The sequence below is a fragment of the Crocuta crocuta genome, unplaced genomic scaffold (genome assembly GCF_008692635.1).
Source record: "Crocuta crocuta isolate KB4526 unplaced genomic scaffold, BGI_CrCroc_1.0 scaffold2, whole genome shotgun sequence".
Taxonomy (NCBI): domain Eukaryota; kingdom Metazoa; phylum Chordata; class Mammalia; order Carnivora; family Hyaenidae; genus Crocuta; species Crocuta crocuta.
In genome coordinates, this window is record NW_027528640.1 from 2,968,316 (window position 1) to 2,989,737 (window position 21,422).

The 21,422-nt window shown below is 38.8% G+C and overlaps 1 protein-coding gene across 8 annotated transcripts in view; it reads left to right on the plus strand.

Moving 5' to 3' along the window:
* PCDH15 (protocadherin related 15) overlaps positions 1 to 21,422 on the plus strand; it is a 752,236-nt gene that overhangs the window by 583,862 nt on the left and 146,952 nt on the right. For all 8 annotated transcript variants that reach the window (XM_077755213.1, XM_077755212.1, XM_077755209.1 and 5 more), the window contains 2 exons: positions 15,898 to 16,007; positions 17,943 to 18,083. In XM_077755213.1, the coding sequence (XP_077611339.1) occupies positions 15,898 to 16,007; positions 17,943 to 18,083 (251 nt within the window). The remainder of the gene's footprint in view (positions 1 to 15,897; positions 16,008 to 17,942; positions 18,084 to 21,422) is intronic.

A 21,422-nucleotide genomic window follows, 5' to 3' on the forward strand; every position in this document is an offset into this window, starting at 1 on the left:
AGCTCTCCACAGATTGATTCTCATTGGAAGCAGAGAGAAATAGGTTAATCTTAATGAAAATTCTGTTTTCAAGGGCATGGCAGGTAATGGACGAAACAGGCCACAGGAATCATATGGTCAGCCTGATAATTTAGTAATTGCTTTTTCTGATATCCTTGCTACAAAGTTGACTAGTCCCTTTGGTTATGAGGAACTCACCTTATCAGTCTTCAGGTAGTTGTGGATATTGGGAAGTCATTCCCTATGCTGAGATTGTTATTATTATATTTGTTCTTTTATTTATATTCTTTGCATTTCTCTCTGAGCCTTCATCAGTTTTAGCATTGGCTTCCTCTTTCAAGTAGTATGACTGTGTCGGGGAAGAAAACTAATTTTCCCACTCACTCCCCTTCAGAGTTCTTGGCTGAGATTCCTGTCACAAAAGACAGACTAACAAAAGAAAAACAAAGAGAAGTTTACTAACACGTATACTTCATGTGTAATGAGAGACATACAGGAGAGATAAGTAATGCCAAGAGGTAGCTTTAGAATTTAGGATTAAATACCATCTTAACAGGGAAAGTGAGGGGAGTAAAGGCCTCTAGGGGAAGAGTAACTGATTTTTATGAAAGGACCAGCCCTGAAAGGGTTGGTTGCAGGCATGACTGTGGTAAGGTTTGCCTGGGGGTGGTGTCTTCTTCAGATGTCCTCTCCTGTGGCGACTCTGATTCCTTGTCAAAGACATTCCTAGGTAGGGGATCCATGGCAACTGAGTTCCTTTTGGAGGATCTGTGTTGAGGCAGAGTGGAGCTCAGAGAAACCATCTCCCTGCATTTGCTATTTTTTGAGTACCTACAGCACAACACAATCAATATGCCAAAGTGGCATATTTTGGAGTAGCATGTTCTGAACTCCTGCAGACATATTTTGGGGTGGTGTATTCTGTTGCCCTTTACCTGAAACTGAGCTCAACTCCTAACTTAAGACAGGTGACAAATAATGTCCTCCTATCAATTATTAGCAGGCATCTTGACAAGGATCCTTATTGGGAAAAAGAATTTTGTATACTTGGCAATGTCCACCATTAATGTGATTTAAAAAATGATATTAACCATGTAGTTGCTGGCCTGAAATAAGTGTTAATTCCAGTTTCTCATACTAGTTTAGTATATCTTACAACATATGATAAATTCTTCCTCCTCATTATAATACTTACATAATGGCTAATTCTAATCCTCAAGATTTTCTTTTTTGTCTCTACATAAATCAATGTATATTAAATCTCTTCAATTTAGTTATCTTTATTTTAATATGTCTCTATATTAGTACTGATTTTATTATATATTAAGATTCTTTATTAACATTTTTTAACTGTCTTTACTTTTCCTAAAATTGGTTTTCTAAATGTCCATGGATATTTTAAATGCAATTTATATCTTTTGGAATACTAATACTCCATCTTTAACTTTAGTGTCCCTGCTCTCCCATGTTAGTTTTGGTCCATCCCCTAGCAATTAAACATCAAGATGAGACTCAACAGGTGTTTTAGGGAAAATACTTTTGTGAGAGAAATGAGCAGAAAGCAGAGTAAGTCTAGGGAGCCTGCAAACCACATTCATTCTGACCTCAAAGGAAGTAGATGAGAGAAGTTTGTGTAGAACATCCTAGGCTAGTGGCCCAAATGAAGTGGCTACTGTGTCATTTAAATACGTTCTGCATGATGATCAGGGATCCCTCAAATGGCAGTCATATTTTGGAAAAGTCCCTTGTCTTCCAGGAAGAGACACACCTTAGCATCTCTGATTTTCTGAATCACAACCAGTAAGCGGCACCTAGGAAGCATGACCTGCACATAAACAGAGCCATGGACTTGAGGGCATAGCGATGGAACCTTGGTCAAGTGTGCCTCCTGTTACTGGAGCCCTGTGGGGCACTCTCATTGCCCCCACATGGCCTTATCAGATAAGAGGTTTTAGTCAATTATCTACTTGGCCTTTCTGGAAAATAGTCATAGTGTCATAGTCAGAAAATACATTTTATGTTATCTTTTCATTTAATCCAGACAGAAGTATCAAAATCCTCATAGTAGTTCAAACACATTACTTAAGAATAGATTGACTCCTATAGGTCAAGTAGGATAGCATTCGAAGAATATTTGACCTTCATCCCAGGATGATGGACTAAACACACAGGGACTCACTTGTCCTCAGTGCTAGAGGTAAATATCATGGAAAGGTCAGCACGTCTGGAATAGATCATGGAGTTTGAATGTGAATATTGATTTTGAATGAAAAATGCAATACCTTATACAATTTATCAAAAATTTTACCAAAGACAATTATTTACAAATTTTCCAAACAAATATGCTACAATATAGACATACCTTTGGTATTTATTTAAAATGGAAGTGTATCAACATTGATTATTAAACTTTGCTTGATTTAATGCCACATTTATATTCATTTTTTAAGGATTCCTGTATTTTAAAATATAATTTCCATAAAAACAGAAATTCAAAATTTATATTTATATGTATACCAAATAGGAGAGGCATATGTTCCTAAAGTATTTTCATTAGCCTCTTCAATAAGATGATATTTGCTAACTCTTAGAAAAAAATTGAGTCATATTTAATTTCCAGTATTATTCAAGTTTAATACATTAAATCAAAAATAAGAATATTATGCATATACATATCTTGACATCTTTCAAAAATTTAAATACTTTGAATAAAGAAAATAATCTTTTTGGTTTCCCTATTACAGTAAAAGATTGATACTCCGCTGATCAATTTGAATTAATCTCGTAACAAATGGCAATGGAAAAGTCTCATACGATTTATATTTAAAATAAGTTTCTCAAAAGGCTTTATATTAAAGAATAGAAAGAGTAGATTTTATGAAGAACTAAAAAGGATTAACAGTCTGCCTCCTGATATGCAAAAACAGAGGAAAAGTATAATTTAAAATCCAGGAATCCACTTTTATATACTATGAAAAATGAAAACAATGTTATCACAATGGCCAAAGCAATGGTGAGTGAGCTGTTCCAGCAACCATCGCATTATTCAGGAGAATTCAAGTTCCCTTACATTTGAGGAGAATTGCCATTTTTCTCATATAAACCGCACAGGCTTGGACGTGGGATTTTGACAAAAGATTTTTAATTAGTAAGTAGAATAGTTTAGGAAGAGCTTTTGGTCTTGGTTTCAAAAGATGAAGAAGAAAATATCAATCTGAAAACTATTAATATCAGACAGGCTTACTTGTTTGCAAGGATTGTTTACTATTTTAATTTAGATTTATTGTCCCATATGAGAGTTGACTTTACCTGAAGATAACATTTCCTGTCTTTTTATGGCACTAGTAAAGTCCTGCCTCAAGCGTAATAGATTTTGCCTTTTTGATTACTGAAAGAATAGCTCTGGCAGTGCTCGTTACTGGTTTCATAGGCTCCCTATGTGTCTGCACGGAATTTAATTCTCCATCACATCTTCAAGGTTATAAGTAGAGTCTGACATTTGCTCACATGGCAGACAGAAGTCAGTCCACCAGCAACAAAGGACTCAAGTTTGAGCAGTTCTTTTTAAATCCACAGACGGGAGCCTTGGTGGTTCAGTCAGTTGAGCCACCAACTCTTGGTTTCAGTTCTGGTTGTGACTGCGGTTCATGAGTTCGAGCCCTGCATTAAGGTCATCTCTCCTTGAATTTTACTAATTCACCCAGCATCTTTGCTCATGAATGTTTTTTTTTTTTTAATTTAAGTACAAATATGGTCTCTCTAAAGTTTGCAATCTATTGGAGAAAACAGACATTGAAAATACATATAGATGAGATAAAACACCTGCTGTGTTCAAGCAACATGTGTCCCTCCCTTCATCCTCCCATTGATTTTGCATTGAGCACACACAGTGCACTGGGAACAGTAAGGCTGGACACAAGGTACAAGGTCCCTGTACTCAGAGATCTCATCATCTACATAGTAGGCAGAGATTAATCAAACAATCGCTTTTTACTGGGCAAGAAAACAAAACAAAACATAAAACAAACCAAAAAAGTGCCCCACTGTGAATCACACTGCTTATCACATGGAAAAGCAATCGTTTGTCAGTTATGTAAGAACACACATATCCTGGGGTCAGGGGACAAGGAAGGGCCTGCCTCGCCCACTGTAGGACAAAATAAAACAAGTGTGGTCAGATAATGATAAGCCAGCCACAGCTGAACAAGGAAATCAGGCCCTGAAAGGGACATGGGATGGTGAGTGAGCCAGTCAGCATGTGGTCTGGGGGTGCTGAGGTCAGTTCAGCGCCCACACTGACCGCCTCTTTCTTCTGTTCTCCATTCGTATTGTATTTCCTTCAGGAGCACGGCCCGACTCTCCTCTTGAGATCCATCATGGATGTCGATCCTGGAAACACATAAGTACAGACATGCCAAAAAGCTAAAAACTAAAAAAAAATGAAGCATAAGTAATTGTCTCCAGCAATACATGAACGCGCGTGTGTGCACGTGCACACACACACACACACACACACACATACACATCCACTAATTTTCTCAATAACAAATGAAACAAACACAAACCTTGGTCTTTTGCTGGGAATACAAGAGGCAGAATGAACGGGAGCTGTTATACTCCCTACACTTTCAGATCAGCTCCCATTTTGCCGTCCTTGAGCAGCCACCCCAGTGCTGAGGAACTCACCTCTTTGGATCAAAACAGTGACCATAGGAATCAGGTTATAATTGCAAACTGACAAGTGAGGTCAGCAAAAAGGAACCTGGCTTCATGGACACTTGTAACAGAGTACACGGTGGCAGCCATAAGGGACAGCAGAGAAAATTTCCCTGGAAATGGCAAACATGTGAATAAGTGGGAAGCAGTGATGGACTCAGGAATTGGGAGGAAAGTGAGGACATAAGAAGTTCTCCTTGCGCAGGAGGAGGACATATTCCAGGAATTGGGGGAAGTTCAGTACTGTTGGAGAAGAGAGAGTGAGGGTACAGGGCTGTGACGTGATGCCGAAATCTGGGGCGTTTCATCCCCAGAGCACTGGGATACTGCTGAACTGGGGAAGCTCGGACTAAAGGAGATGAGGGTGGATGGGAACTTTAAAAAGAAACTTGACCACTCTGGACGCCAGCTGGGAAGCTAGCCGAGTGCACCAGTGTGGAATTCGTCAAAAGAAAGCCACAGGGTCACACACAAAAGGTTGTGGCAGCTTGGACCACATCAAGACAGTGGTGAGAGATAGACATACTTCAGACCTACAGGAAAATCCCGCAGATAAAGCAGGGGTAAGGTAGAGCCCTAAAGAAAGAAGGAGGACTATGCCAGGAAGAGAGTAGCATGCAGTGAGATCCAGAAGGAGATGAGCTAGAGACTTTCCTAAAACCAGAGTCTGGCATAGAGCATCAGATGGATCGTGGGGAGGGCCTGGGTGGAGGGGAGCAGATACGAAGGCTCTTAGGAGCCCCACTACCGACCTTATTCATTATCACCGAGAATCCAAGGTCACTGACTAGTGTGAAGCAAGAGACACAAACAAAGGTGTTTCATGGAAGATCGCTCTGCTTCCACATTCCATCGGGAAAATAGATTTTTATGCAATTGAAATATTAATTTGCAATCACGGCATTTTTATCACCAATTTATACTGGTGAAGTCATTCATCTCCAAGGTGCTCTGGAACTTAGTGGCTGTGTGCTCTACCTCATCTTTTTCTCTGTTATTTCTGGTCAACTTTTCACACGGGGTTCTATGCCATCAGATAGCATACTTTAAAATTTTTTTTACATTTATTTATTTTTGAGAGATAGAGACAAGAGTGCAAGTTGGGGAGGAAGGGAGCAGAGAGAGAGACCAGAGACAAATAATCCAAAGTAGGCTCCAGGCTCTGAGCTGTCACCATAGAGCCCAATATGGTGCTTGAACCCAGGAACCATGAGATCATGACCTGAGCTGAAGTCTGACACTCAACAGACTGAGCCACCCAGGCACCCCTAAATAGCATATTTAAGAGAAAATCACACACATATACAAACAGCAAGAGAGTGATGGGGATAGATTCACCAGGTGATTGCAAACAAGAGAAAGCAGGATTTACTACACTAATGCCAAAAAATGTAGAATTCTAAGTGGAAAGAACTAAATCTGAGTACTTATATACTTCATCTCACTAGGTAGAATTTAGCTTTATGTGAGAGAGCTACATTTCCTCCTTAACTGTATCCACAGGGTGTCTAATGCTGTGAAGATCCTATGATTTACTGCCCAAAGTAGGACACTAATGAGAGTAAAGGGGCATACCCTATAAAATTTGATCTAGAACAATGGCACAAATAGGGACTGTCACAGGTAAATGAATCATATGATCATTGGTACCTATAAATACAGTACTCTGCTCAAGATAGGTGTCCTATAAATGCTTGATGACTCTTGCATTGATATTTGTGACCAGAATTTTGTTTTTCTGTGTGTCTCAATCACCTGTTGCTGTATAACACCCACAGTTTGGAGCGGTTGCCACCAAAGTCCAGATCCTACCCTCTGGGAGATAGAACCTCTCCTTCCCCTGATGATGACTTTCAAACACAGCACTCCCAGGTCCTTGAGGGAAACAGTCCTGGGTTTGAAAAGCAGTTACATCTCAGGAAGGCAGAGAAATCATTTACAACTGTGAATTTTCCAAAGTAGAAGCCAATAATATAGAATATGTAGTTTTTTTCTTTATCCATTCATCCGTCGGTGGACACACAAGTTGTTTCCATGTTTTGGCTGTAAAAAACAAGCTCATAAACTATGTTTGTTGAGGTGAATATGGGAGTGCAAATAGCTCTCCAAAATAGTGATTTCTTTTCTTCTGCGTATATACCCCAGGTGTGGCATTGACATAATTCTGCGTTTCTCTTCTCTCCTTTTTTTCTTTTTTCTTTCTTCTTCTTCTTCTTTTTTTTTCTTTTCTTTTTTTTTTTTGAAAACAGGAAGAAATGTACTCCTTTATTTTGAAACATCGAGTGGCATAGCCCAAACTCTGAGAAGTATGCAGGAAGGTGAGGACAGGTCAGGGAGTTACTGCAGCAAATCCTCTGAGGTGTCCTAGAGGAAGCGTAGATGGGCCTCTCTCTTTATGATTGAAAAGGGGCCATCTGAGTATTTTTCAGGAGATCTAAATGTGAAGAAAGTGGAATCATTCTTGAATCTGGGGCCAAATCAAGCAATTTTTTATCTTAAGTCCAAAATCCTTATTTTTTTTAAATATTCAGATACATGCTTTTATTTTTTAACTGTTATTTAAATTGTAGCAAGTGAGCATATAGGGTGATACTATTTTCAGGAGTAGAATTCAGGGATTCGTCACTACACTCACATATCTGCTTTCCAGTTTTGGAGGAACCTCCACACTGTTTTCCACAGTGGCTGCATCAGTTTGCATTCCCACCAACAGTGCATGAAGGTTCCTTTTTCTCTACATCCTCACCAGAACCTGCTGTTCCTTAGTTGTTGATGTTAGCCATTCTGCCAGGTGTGAGGTGATAGCTCATTGTGGTTTTGATTTGCATTTCCCTGATGATGAGTGATGATGAGTTGAACATCTTTTCATATACCTGTTGGTCATTAGTATGTCTTCTTTGGAGAAAAGTCTATTCATTTGCCCATTTTTAAATTAGATTTTTTTAATGCTGAGCTGTAGAAGTTATTTACGTATCTTGAATATTAATTCCTTATGAATATATTGTTTTGCAAGTATTTGCACCCATTTAGTAAGTTGTCTTTTGTTTTGTTAGTGGCTTCCTTTGCTTAAAAGTACTTAAGTTTTATTTTATATTGTTTCTGTCTGTGAGACAAACTTGTGTATCATTATAAAGTATATGTTAAACTTCCAGAGTGTAGCACCTAAAATAGTGTATTAATAAAGCCAGAATTTTTGAAGTACCTACAACATGCTAAGTATAAGAAAAGCTTTTTGAACATTGTTGCTTAGTAGACTCCACAGTTTTCTAAGTAAGTAATATCCCCATTTTCAGGTAAAGAAATAAGAACAGTGAAGCTACAGATTTCTGCAGAGTCACATAGGTACTAAGTATGAGAGACAGATTTTTATAAATGATATTCCTAGGTCTGACCCTATGGACCTACTAAATCAGAATCTTTAAGTGTGATCCAGAAGATCCAAAAATTTTATTAGTTTTTAAAATGTATATTCATTTTTGAGAGAGACAGAGTGTGAGTAGGGGAGGGGAAGAGATAAGAAGACACGGAATCTGAAGCAAGCTCCAGGCTCTGAGCCATCAGCACAGAGTGCGACGCGGAGCTGGAACCCACAAACTGAGAGATCATGACCTGAGCTGAGGTCAGACACCTAACTGACTGAGCCACCCAGGCGCCTTGAAGATCTGAAAGTTTTAATAAGTTCTTCAGCTAATTCTTATAAATTTTGAGGAAAAACTCTCTTAATGAGAACAGTAAATGTCTCCAATGAAGATAGACACACACCCAGGGTTACAGATTTGGATTTCAGATAGTTTTCTGGACTTGAGGAATTGATTACTACTCAGGGCTTCAGTTTCCTTGTCTTCAAGATGAGGACACTTTACGGATCTGAAAAGAACCAAAACTCTAAAAATGGCCAGCTCACTTTGGAAAAGATGTGTGAAGAAAAAACAAAACAAAACAAAACACAACAGTGTCCAACCACTTGGCTCTTTACAAATCTTCTTTTCTACAACCTACCCTAAAAATGCTGGAAAACTGCTATTTCCCTCCCGATTCCTGTCTTTTAAAACTGCTTGTCTTGGTTAAATATTTAAAATCAGATCACCCTACAGCAATTACTCCAAGGTTACAAATAATAGGAGTTCCAGAGGATTTTTTTTCCTTCCTATTTCCATTAAATTCCTTTATAGTAGATGTAAAAACAGTTCCTTAATTGACACTGATTTGCAAATATATTGAATTCAAACATGTCAAAATAAATTGGATTTGTCTCTCAGTAGAAAGAAAGCAATAGAGCAAGATTGAATCCCAGTGAAATTTTATAGCATCTATTTACACACACTTTTATTTCCTAAACTGCACAGCATTTAAAATAATTAGGAGCTTTATGTAACACGTATAACATTTACTTTTATTGTTACTTCGTGAACCCAACAATAAAAGTAGATTTTAAATTGTAGAATAATTGTTTTGTCTCTATTTATACTGTAAAAACTGGGTCTGCCATTGAAAACTGCAAAATCTGTTATTATATTGTCATTATTCAGACAATTCAGATATGTCAAAATGTATTTAATTGAGAGAGATTTATTGTTATCTATATTTTTGAATAACCAATTTGAAGCATTAAACAGATATCTATGAATTGACTTATGCATCCATAAGAAAATTATATTGTAAGTATTTTGCATATAAATTCTGTATCAGTTAAATTTTCTGGATTCTACTTCATCTGCAAAGATTGATTTCTGAACAACAGGCTCAGAGTTTTTTTGATCAATTTTCTTCTTACTAAAATGCACCTGTTCATTGTACATTCATACAGTGGAATGTGACTGAGCAATAGAAAGCATAAAGCCACCAAATGACATAGGGGAAGCTTCAGCACATATAACCATGGAAAGAAGCCAGTACAAAAAGACTACACCATGTATGATTCCAGCTATATGACAGTGTGGAAAAGGCAAAAGTATACAGACAGTGAGGTTACCTGGGTGGCTTTGTCGGTTAAAGTGTCTGACCTCAGCTCAGGTCATGATCTCACGATTCATGAGTTCGAGCCCTGTGTGGGGCTCTGTGCTGACATCTCAGAGCCTAGAACCTGCTTCAGATTCTGTGTCTCCCTCTCTCTCTGTTTCTCCCCCACTCATGCTCAGTCTCTCTCTCAAAAGTAAATAAACATTAAAAAAATTTTTTAAGTATATAGACCACTTTTTTAAGTAAAAAGACCACTGGTTGCCAGAAGTTCAGGGGGAAGGAGGGATGAATAGCCGAAGAAAAGGAGAAATTGAGATCACCCAAACTATGATGCACGAAATTGTAATGACAGCAATGTGACATTATAAATCAGTCTAAACCCACAGAACTATACAAGGCAAGAACAAAGCCTCATGTCAACAATAGACTTTAGTTGATAATTATCTATCAGTACGGGCTCATCAATTTTAACAAATGAGCCACACTAACACAAGATGTCATTAATAATAATAATAATAATAATAAACGACAATGAGGGATGGGAGTGCATATAGAATCTGTATACTTTCTGTTTAATTTTTCAAGAAATCTAAAACTGCTCAGGGGCTCCTGGGTGGCTCAATCAGTTAAGCATCCAACTCTTGATATTAGGTCATGATCTCACGGTTTGTGGATTTGAGCCCCGTGTTGGGCTCTGTGCTAACAGTGCAGAGCCTGCTTGGGATTCTCTTTCTTTCTCTGCCTCTCACAGACTTTCAGTCTGTCTCAAAATAAATAAATAAACTTAGAAAAACTACTGAATTATAAATAAGTAAATAAAACTCCCCCCCAAAAAAAAACAAAGTGTGGTATCAAAAAATAGACAGCTGTTTTACATGTAAAATTTAGGGGAGGCAAGGAAAATGCAAATATTAAGATTAATGACTGAATAAAATGTAAATTTGATCTCTCTCATAACTGAGCTTCTTAAACTGAAATATTACTTAGGCTTTGCTTAAGAGCTAGTAGGTGATGTTGGAGTTTTATTAGAATCTGGAGGTTTTATTTAAAATGCTCAAGAAAACCCAAAGTGTTGCCCTCAGGGGGTAAATCAGAGCCAGGCCCCCTCGGAGATATGGCGGCTCACGTGGGCATCCAACCCCACTCAGATCCAGCTTCGTGGAAGTCTCTCAAGGCCCTTCCTGAAGTCATTTTAAATGAATGAAACCATCAATCTCTCCAGTGTTCAAGGCCCATATCTGTTAAAGATAGAACCACTGTCTGTAGAATGCTCTGATCCGGCCTCTTCTGGGGAACAGAAACACAGCTTGACTGAAGATTCCTAGGAAAGCTGTCCCCAGTCAGACGCTTCACTGACTAAGCCACCCAGATGCCCCAGAAATGTTATTTTTGAAGTTTTCAATGAATGGTGACATTTTTCTAATGTTAAACCTGAAGGTACATTAGCTACAGACTTTATATTCCTGGGCTTTATAGGGATCAAACAACAAATTAATTACAGGAAGTATAAAATTTAGCTCTTATCTCATGAGTAGTCACAAGATAGACAAGCAAACAATTTAAGGAATGCTTACTTCCATGAGAGGAAATTCAGTTTCAAGATTGAGCCCTATCTGTTCTGACTTCTTGTTTCACTGTCGTAGTACTTTTTCTCAATTATATTGGCAATAAATATAGCTTTAAAAAGGAGAATTCCTGAATTTCAGATGCCTAACAACTCTTTGTTTTGAGTTAGGTGTTAAAAATTTTAATTGGAAGGGGGTTATTGATGCATTGTTTATTATAAAATGGATGAATTTCAAGTATATGAATGAGTAACAAGAGAAATAAGTTTGCTTTTTTTTTTTTTAAAGCCTCTGAGGAAACCTTTCTTTGACCATAATTCATTGCCTTGAAATTAATCAATAGATTTGATTGCACTCAACAGAAAGAAGGGAGGTGATGATAAATCACATCACATCAGACTCAGTGGGGTAGGACTGGAAAATACCTTACAGTCAGTTAGTCTAAAAATCATAAACTGTCAGCCCATAGATCAAACCAAGTCAGATGATGCTTTAAAAATAAATCTCAGGGTACCTGGTGGCTCAGTAGGTTAACCGCCCTACTTCAGCTCAGGTCACCATCTCATGGTTCATGGATTTGAGCCCCGTGTCCAGCTCTGTGCTGACAGCTCGGAGCCTGGAGCCTTCTTCAGATTCTGTGTCTCCCTCTTTCTCTCTGTCCCTCCCTGGCTTGTGCACATGCACTCTATCTCTCACAAATAAACATTTTTTTAAAATAAATCTTCACTGGTTTCCAAAATTTAAAAGTTCACAGAATTTACGTAAAAATTTGAACTTCTTTTTCTTTCCCCCATTTTACACTCTCATAATGCTGGCAGTGGCACACAGAGTTACCCTCATTTCAGTGGAGTAAACAGTGCCCGATTAGCACCCAATTCCTCACTTCCACCTTTCTCCCTCTTAATGTATGCCCAGCACTCTTTATTCAGTTTTCTTCTCTGTCTGCCCTGTCTTCCAGCTTGATAGATCCTGATTGCCACCTACTCTTTCATTTTGTATTCAAGTAATATATGACTCCTGAGGAAATATGTAATCTGCCCCAGTCATGGAGCTGGTACTTCCTAGGGCGTCAAACAAAAATTCACTGGGTTCTGCCTTGTGCTAAATAGAAAAGAATTGAAATTTCCTAATCTACTGCCCATTGTCATGGAGGTTCATTTAATTCTAGCCAGGAGAAAATTGCATTTTTATAGGATGTTTTGATTCTGATAGAAAGAAGTGTGCTGGAATAATTAAGACAAAGGCTAATGAGATATTTTGTCTAGAAGTGAATCTGTTTAAAACATTTATGAATAGATTTTTAAGTGCTTTTAGTGGTATGCATAGGATTCCAAGTCCTTTTTAAATGATGCCACTTACTTTTTCCAGTATTAATCACTTCCATCCTAATCGAACAAAAATAAGCATGAAATGTTATTTTTTATTTTGGGAAAGACAGCACATGAGCAGGGAATGGGGGAATGGGCAGAGGTGGGGGGGAGAGAATCCCAAGCACGCTCTGGGTTGTCATCATGGAACCTGATGCAGGGCTTGAACCCATGAACCATGAGATCAGGACCTGAGCCAAAGTCAAATACTTAGCCGACTGAGACACCCAGAAACTCCTGAAATACGGTTTTTAAAGTTTGAAATGAATGGTGGCATTTTTCTAATGTTAAAGCTAGAGGTTAAACATTAGCTGCAGACTTTATATTTCTATACTTTATAGGGCTCAGACAACAAATTAATTATGGAAAGTATAAAATTTAGCTCTTATCTCACAAATAGTCACAAGATAGACAAGCAAACGATTTAAGCAATGTTTACTTCCACGGGAGGAAATTCAGTTTATGAAGTTCATCCCAGGATATGACCAACATATGTTTTCTTAGGACATTGAGTCGTGTGTATACGGATCTGTCATACGTTGACAATTTATTGCTCCAACATTCAAGCGACATGTGTCCGTATTGCTCCAACATTCAAGCGACATGTGTCCGTTATTCTTGAACAAGACATTATCTCTACAAATGTATTGAGTGAAAACAACATATATATCACCTTGAAGTTTCTGAAGGTCAGAAGTCGGTTGCCTGGGTTCTGTTTTCATAGTCTGCCTCAGGCTGGGATCCAGGTGGTGGCCAGGGCTAGTGTCCCTGGTGAGGCTGGACTAGAGAAGGGACTGCTTCTGGACCCATGTGGTTGCTGGTAGAATTCCGTTACGAGATGGATGTTGGGCTGAGGGCCTCAGCTCCTTGCTGAGTGGTGGTCCACATCACTCTTGTCGTGTTATTCCCTTTATCCAGCCCAGTGAGGGTGGGAATTAGGTGTACAATCAAGAATGAGCTTGCAAGCTTGTCTTGTGTAATGGAATCACTAGGGCGAACTCTCGTTTCCTTGGCTTTGTTCTGGTGACCAGCGCCCAGCCGCAGCCTGGCCCTCCTGGAGAGGAGAGCAGTACACAGGGGGAGGAATATCAGGAGGGGCCACTTTTGTGGTCTGCTTGGGAGATGATCGGGTTTTCATACCTCTCTGATTTTCATCCTTTCCAGGTGTTTGGCTTCACAGCCACCGTGGTCAATCACTAAGCAAGGGGACAAACAGCAAATTGTCTTAATGTCTCCTTTATCACCTGAAATATCATACAAAACTGTCATACAAAAGCCCTTCAGAACCAACTTCGGTGTCACTTTTGTGAATGTCTCTCTTTTGTGGTGGACCATTACCATCTCCGTTCAAATTACCAAAGGCGTCTTTATCTCACTAATCTGACGCTGTGCCAGTGTGCACATAAACAGCTCATAGAATACAATTGTGTTATCTCAGATCTCTAACTTTAGAAGTATCTACCTAGGCAGATGTCTCCTTTTCTAATCTAAACATGATCTTTTTAATTAGTGGGAACGTTTCTGGTTAAAGATGATATAAATCCTAGATAAAGGAGAGATAAAAGACCAAGTGTTTTAGTGGCTGAAATGATGAAACTTACCTGGCATTACGTACAGAGGCATTTAGAATACTAGTCCAAGGTTAGGGCATCTGTTTCCCACCTGTGGTTATTTCATTTGTGTTGGTATTGTGATCAGCAAGAACCTTCGACCAGGTTAGAAGCATCAAACAACATCAAAAGTCTTTCAGAATTTTTTTTCTACCACTTAAAATAAAATTTCTGGGCAAGACTGTTATTGGTTTTACATGAGACATGAACACTGAGAAAAGAGGAAAAAGTGCCCTCAGTGGCCAGAGATGGATAATGAGTTTACCCATACACCCTGAGGACCGGGCAATGGTCCCCAAACCACTTACCCTGGGTGTGCAGGATCTGTGGTTATACCACAGTCACCTTTGGATACTGTAACAAAAGAACACAGAAAGATGAAAGAGAACAAAATACATGTGTACATACATACTTTATAATTTTCATTAAAAGTTACATAGGTTAGGTTTTATTCTTTAGCAAAAAAAATAGTTCTTGACATGCAGTGAATATATATGGGTCTCCATTAAGTGAGCATCTGTAAAAGAGATCACTTTACTTACATTTAGGCCACTTAACTGAACATGTGGTCTAAGGTGGCAAAGAACTTAGCAATGTGGACATGTTTATAAAGAGATGGACATACTTAATTTTCCAGACTGTGTTATAGTTTGGGATTAATTATAAAAGGGTTCAGTGATAGCACAGTGTAATCCAGATGAGAATTGAGAACATGGACGTAAAAATGAGGAGTGATATTAGAAGAGTAAGTATTGTTCTAAGAAAAAGCCATGTGGAAGAAGTGACGGTGGGGTTCATCTTGTCAACTTGAGGAAAGATGAGGAAGGCTACAGAAATTGCATGTCCCAAGCAGTTTGGCTGAACCACAGAAAGATTCGGAGATGTGGTTAAACCCTCTTAGTTACTAATTTTTTTTAATCTGCTGGATCTGGGTAGTATAAATTCCTGTATTTATTAAAATGAGACTGTTTACATTCACTTACAATTAAAGCTATGATAGCCTAGTTACATGACCAATATGGTAAAATAAAATGAGGATTTTGAGAATGAGATGTGTTGTTGGAAATACAGATTTGAAATTAAGTAAATAATTCTAATACTGAGCGCATCACTCGGCTGCAGCTAAGTAAAATAAGTCAGTTCAAGAGAAAGGTGAGTTTTGTGACACCATCTGTTGAAATTGCTCTTAGAACAGTTAGAGCTTCACAGTCGAGCAAGAATAAGGAATAGAAAGAGTCATCTAGAAGCTATTTGCTTAAATAGGCTAACATTAACCACAAAATAGCAACATTCAACTTCAGCAAGTTGAGGTAGCAAATCGTAACAGATTGCTTTCGGTCCAGAAGGTACTTGAGAGAAACAAGTGGGGAGAATTTTGTATGATGTTTTTGGCAGATAATAAAACAGTATCTTAAATTATATCCCAAATTAAAAATAATGCAGGTGACATGGCATTCATCACAGAGAGCATTTGCATAATTTTGAACCCAGTTTGTTAGGGCTGGAGTCTCAATGTGGGACTACCGTGAAAATTTTGGGAAACATGTTAGTCACGTAAATGTACACACACACACACACACACACACACACACACACACACACACTTAAACTAACACATTGTATTATTGAATTCAAAACTCTGTCATGACAAGTGGACTGAATCCTCTTCTAAACCTGCAGACCCCCTCCGGTGAGTGAACTTGCTGCCAGAGGCACAACGGTTGGTGTGATTTCTGCAGCGGCCATCAATCAGAGCATCGTGTACTCTATTGTTGCAGGAAATGAAGAAGGTGAGTGCATCTTCAGTCTGTTTTTGCCATAAACTAACACATGGGGCTCCGAGATTCATCTCAGATTGAATTACTATTTACTCCATTTTTCTAATAAAATCCTCTCCAACTTAAAAGTAATTGGTACATTTGGGGCACCTGGGTGGCTCAGTCAGTTAAGTGTCTGACTTCGGCTCAGTTCATGATCTCATAGTTTGTGAGTTCAAGCCCCTCGTCGGGCTCTGTGCTGACAGCTCAGAACCTGGAGCCTGCTTCAGATTCGGTGCCTCCCCCTCCAACCACGTCCCTCCTCTGCTCATGCACTGTCTCTCTCTCCCTCAAAAATAAAATAAAACATTAATAGTTGCTTTAAATTAATAAAAAAGAAAAATAAATAAATAAAAGTAAATAAAAACAAATAATTGTTTTAAATAAATAAAGAAGTAATTGGTACATTTATGCTCTGTCTGCTTATATTAGCAGACATAATCTTTTGCCCCCTAGGAAATAGTAACTATCCAATTCTGAAAGTCTTCCCCAAGCCCTCATTTAGGGATATTTCAATGACGTATTTTCCACATTAATGCATCATACTTCTAGCATTTGGCCATAATTATTGCCAAAGGAGTCTCTTGCCACTGTCCTGGACCATCTGTGGCATACTCCATGTCACACTAGGCTAACACTGAAGAACTGTTAGGATCATGAGTAATTGTGAATGCCCGTAGAGCCACGTCCATGACAAACCCCACGTACGTTGTATAATATGATTCCTCAAGTGTCCCACTTTGATATACAATGAACAGCTGTAAGTAAATAATCTGAGTTTGCCTGACGACCACTTTTCACTGGGAACAAGTTCATGTTTCTCACCCATTCTTTATCTTACCATTATCCGCCAGTTGTCCTGTTTTTCTCTTTCAACAAACTAGATGGCCTGGCCTGTCGTTAGTGGTCAAGAAAAAGCCAATATACATTTAATAAGTATGTAAAGATTCAATATTTAATATTTAGTAAATGAATGAGTATAAAACAAACGCTGTTAAGCAATTCACAATAAAATTCTAAAGGCCCTTTTTAAATGTTTCAGTGACCAATCATTACTAGAAATTGCTCTCCCTGCAGCAAATGCTCACATCTTACTTTTCTTACCCTTTTCTTCTTTGTTCTTGCTGTGCCACTAGGCCCCCTCCCTAAACATCATCACCGTCTAATGCCCCCTAGTATGTGGAGGACCATCTGGATCTACCATGACAGACAGAGTGTGCTGTGCTTCCTAAATGTTGGCTGATGAGACACTGATTCCCAAGAGTCTCAAAATAACTGGAAAATCAGGGTATTCATGTAAAGATGCGCTGAAGATAATCTGAAGTTTATAGCAGCTAGGATCCTGTCACTTTCACATGTTACTCTATTTTTTTAAAAAATGTTTAACCTTTATTTATTTTTGAGAGATAGAGCATGAGTGGGGGAGGGGTACAGAGAGAGGGAGACACAGAATTCGAAGCAGGCTCCAGGCTCCGAGCTGTCAGCCCAGAGCCTGACGAGGGTCTCAAACTCACAAACTGTGAGATCATGACCTGAGCCAACGTCAGACACTTAACCAACTTAGCCACCCAGGCATCCCTCACATATTACTCTTGTTACAAGAAGTATTTTGGGGGCACCTGGAGGCTCAGATGGTTAACCATCTGAGTCTTGATTTCAATTCAAGTCATGATCTCACAGTTCATGAGATTGAGCCCCATACTAGGCTCTGTGCTGACAGCGCCGGGCCTGCCTGAAAGTCTGTTCCTCTCTCTCTCTCTCTGCCCCTGCCCCACTCTCTCTGTCTTTCTCAAAAATAAACTTTTTTTAAAATGTATTTTTAAAATCACAATGCTTTTAAAAGAGATAATTTAAAATTTCTTCTTAGAGTGTGATGGACATGGTCAAGAAGCCCTGTTTTAATTGCAGGTATGTTTGGGATCCACAACATCACGGGTGTTATCTATGTCAATGCCCCCCTTGATTATGAGATGAGAACAAGCTATGTGCTTCGCGTGCAGGCTGATTCCCTGGAGGTGGTGCTCGCCAATCTCCGAGTTCCTTCAAAAAGTAAGTCATGTCACTTCAGCACTTTATAAGAATGTGGGGATGTTTCCACTCACTCCCTAATGAAACACGCATGTCTATGGCAATGAGAAACAATGAAATCTGGCCATGTGTAGCAACATGGATGGNGAAACACGCATGTCTAAAAGCTACCAGAGGAGAACTTGGGATCATCAGAGCTTGGCGCTGACTACATATCCACTTTAGCTGCTGTTCCGGGACAGTGCAAGGAGCGATTCTGTACTTCTGAAATATCAAGGCACTAACAGGCCATCTCCAAATTTTGTATAAAATACCGTTAGAATAACTTTATTCTCAGTCTCACTGTAAGGCTCTGGCGAACTCTCTGGAATGTGTTGTTAACGGGAGTGGGATTGTTGGACGTTCTCTGAATTGTGTGTCTTCTGGTAATTATGGATTTTCTCAAGCACAAGGGAAAATGCAGAAAATGCATCTTAAAAGAGTGACTAACACTTGCTGTAAATTATGCGTGGCGTGATATTTAACTCACATCCATTTCTAGGAGACGAAAATTATTCCCATTTTACAAAGACAAGATATAAAATGGTTAAGTGACTTCTTAAAAGTGACACTGTTAGTAAATCAAAGCTCGCATCTTTTCAGTCCAAAATCATTCTCAGCACCTCTCTGTGCCATGCAGTTTGCTGACATGAGAGCAAGTGAAGCCAGTTCGTGAAGGGAGCCAGCAGAGGTGCTGGGAGATGTTACTAATACCAGAAGAAAGCTGTTCTTTTCCATCCAGACAGGTAATACTCCTTTGCACTTCAGGGAGTTCATTTTTTTATAATCACACCAGCTTTTTAAGAATCTAGAAGACCAGAGAAAAACAAATCTAATTTAACCATTAGGGGATCAGAGGCCAGAGAGGGCTTGAAGTGGGAAACAGGCTTGGAAACAGTGAGCTTTGGCTCCAGTCCCTTCCTGGACATTCCGTGTCTGTGCTCCCTCAATCAGCAACTGTAGAAGGGGGGGCAGGGAAAAGGTGGAGCGAGTGAGAGGCCCCAGCAGCATGCAGATGCCAGAGTGAGAGAGAGCTCCAGGCAGTGTGAGAAAGGAGAGCAGATGTGCCCTCGAGTTTTCTCTTCCAGTTCAGTAGATGATGGTCGTGACAGTGATGATCAGGGCTGTATACCTTGCTCATAAGGGTGCATCCAAGTCATTTGAAAAGAGATTATACATGGTGTATCTTTGGAATTAAGGGAATTAAGTTGTGTGCAATGATTATTCATCACTTGCATAGTCAAATTGTTTAAAAATAGCAGGAAAGGGCGTCTGGGTGGCTCAGTTGGCTAAGCGTCCGACTTTGGCTCAGGTCATGATCTCATAGTTCGTGAGTTCAAACCCCACGTCATGCTCTATGCTGACAGAATCTGCTTCAGATCCTATCTCTCTCTCTTTCTGCTCCTTCCCTGCTCACAGTCTGTCTCTCTCTCTCAAAAATAAATATTAAAAAAATTTTAGGGGCACCTTGGTGGTTCAGCCGGTTAGGCATCTGACTTCATCTCAGGTCATGATCTCAAGGTTCATGGGTTTGAGCCCTGTGTCAGGCTCAGTGCTTACAGCTGGGAGCCTGGAGCCTGCTTCAGATTCTGTGTCTCCCTCTCTCTGTGCCCCTCCCCACTCAGGCTCTCTCTCTCCTCAAAACTAAATAAACATAATTTTTTATATTTAAAAATAGGAGGCCAGCATCTTCAGTTTTTAGAATCTTTAAACTGAGTCAATTATATTTTTAAAAAATGTAGCGGAAGCTTCAAATTGTCAATTGAATTGACTAAACCAGGAGTCAAAAGGTTAGTGTAAAATAACCTTGCAACTAAGAAAAATGTGAAAGCTATTTGAAAACTGTATTTGTCATCTTTGAGGAAAAAAATGAACAGTTTGATTTAGAATGAAACCGCTGCTAAATATTTAGGTCATAGAACTTGGCAATTTTCAAGAAACAGTGCCAACTTCTTGGGATAAAGACATGTCAATAGCTTTTATATGAATGTGATACAGCTAGTTCTCATTACTTTAATGTAATCCTAAGGCTAATAAAAATGTAGCTAATACACCCATTAGCATTCTTACATGTGCCCATGTGTGCATGTAGAGCTTAGACCAGTTAGCAGGTTCCTGAATTAGCCTCTTAGAAGTGAATGAAGTCTACAAGCTAAATGTTAGTTTGTTTAATGCCTGATGCTTTTAATATTGTTATTAACATTGTGTGGTTGACCTCTGCCTCTTGAGTCTGAAATACAAACTCATATATTTAAATCACTGTTTCACTTATTAATGACTCTTAATGGCCTATAATCAACCCCTAGTTCATTGGCTATGCAAAAATAAGAACGTTATGTAAATTAGGTTAATTAATTAATGGTCTAAGGGTTTATCCCTGCTTTAGAAGTAGCTGTCCCCTGGTCTTGAGCCATATGTCATATGAATAAAGTAATAAAGAAAAGAGATTTGATTCATTAAAAGGTATTTTATTGTAATTCCTTTACCAAGAATTCATTGATGAAATCATTTTCAAAGTAAGTTTTATAAGTATACTGTAACTGGATTTAATGTTTAAATACAATTTCATATTTAAAATAGAACCATTTCAGGACTCATCTCTTAATTTTGACCCTAGGAATATTGGAATCATGCTAATGTTTTAGTGCAGACATTTCAAACATACATAAAATTCCAGAGAGGATTATAATGAACCTCCAAATGTGGACTACCCAAGTTCATTACCAAGTCCCGGGAAATGCTCTCAACCACTCCTTCCCTTATTATTTTAAAGTGGCCAGACACACAATATTTCATCTACAAATATCTCAGTAGGTGTCTCTTAAAAATAAGGACCCAAAACTTAATCATACTACCATTATTACTGCCCTCAAACTAATAAAAATCCCTCAAAATCATTGACTGTCCAGTCAGTATGCATATTAAAAATTTGTTCATATCAGAATCCTAACATATAAGATCCATCTATTACAATCAGTTGAAAAGTATTTTAAGTGTCTCTTTTAAAATATAGGCTTCACCACCGCCACCTCTTTGATTCCCCTGATGTTTACTTGTTCAAGAAACCAGATTTATGGGGCGCTGGGGGGCTCAATGAGTTTAGCATCAGACTTGAGCTCAGATCATGATCTCACAGTTTATGAGTTAGAGCCCCCATGTCAGGAGCCTGCTTAGGCTCCTCTCTCTCTCCCCCAATCTCTCTGCCCCTCCTCTGTTCATGCTGTCTCTATATCAGAAGAAACAAACATTCAAAGGAAAAGAAACCAGATTTCTGAAGGCTGGTTTCAATTTCAAATAATTTCAATTATTAAATCTCCAGGG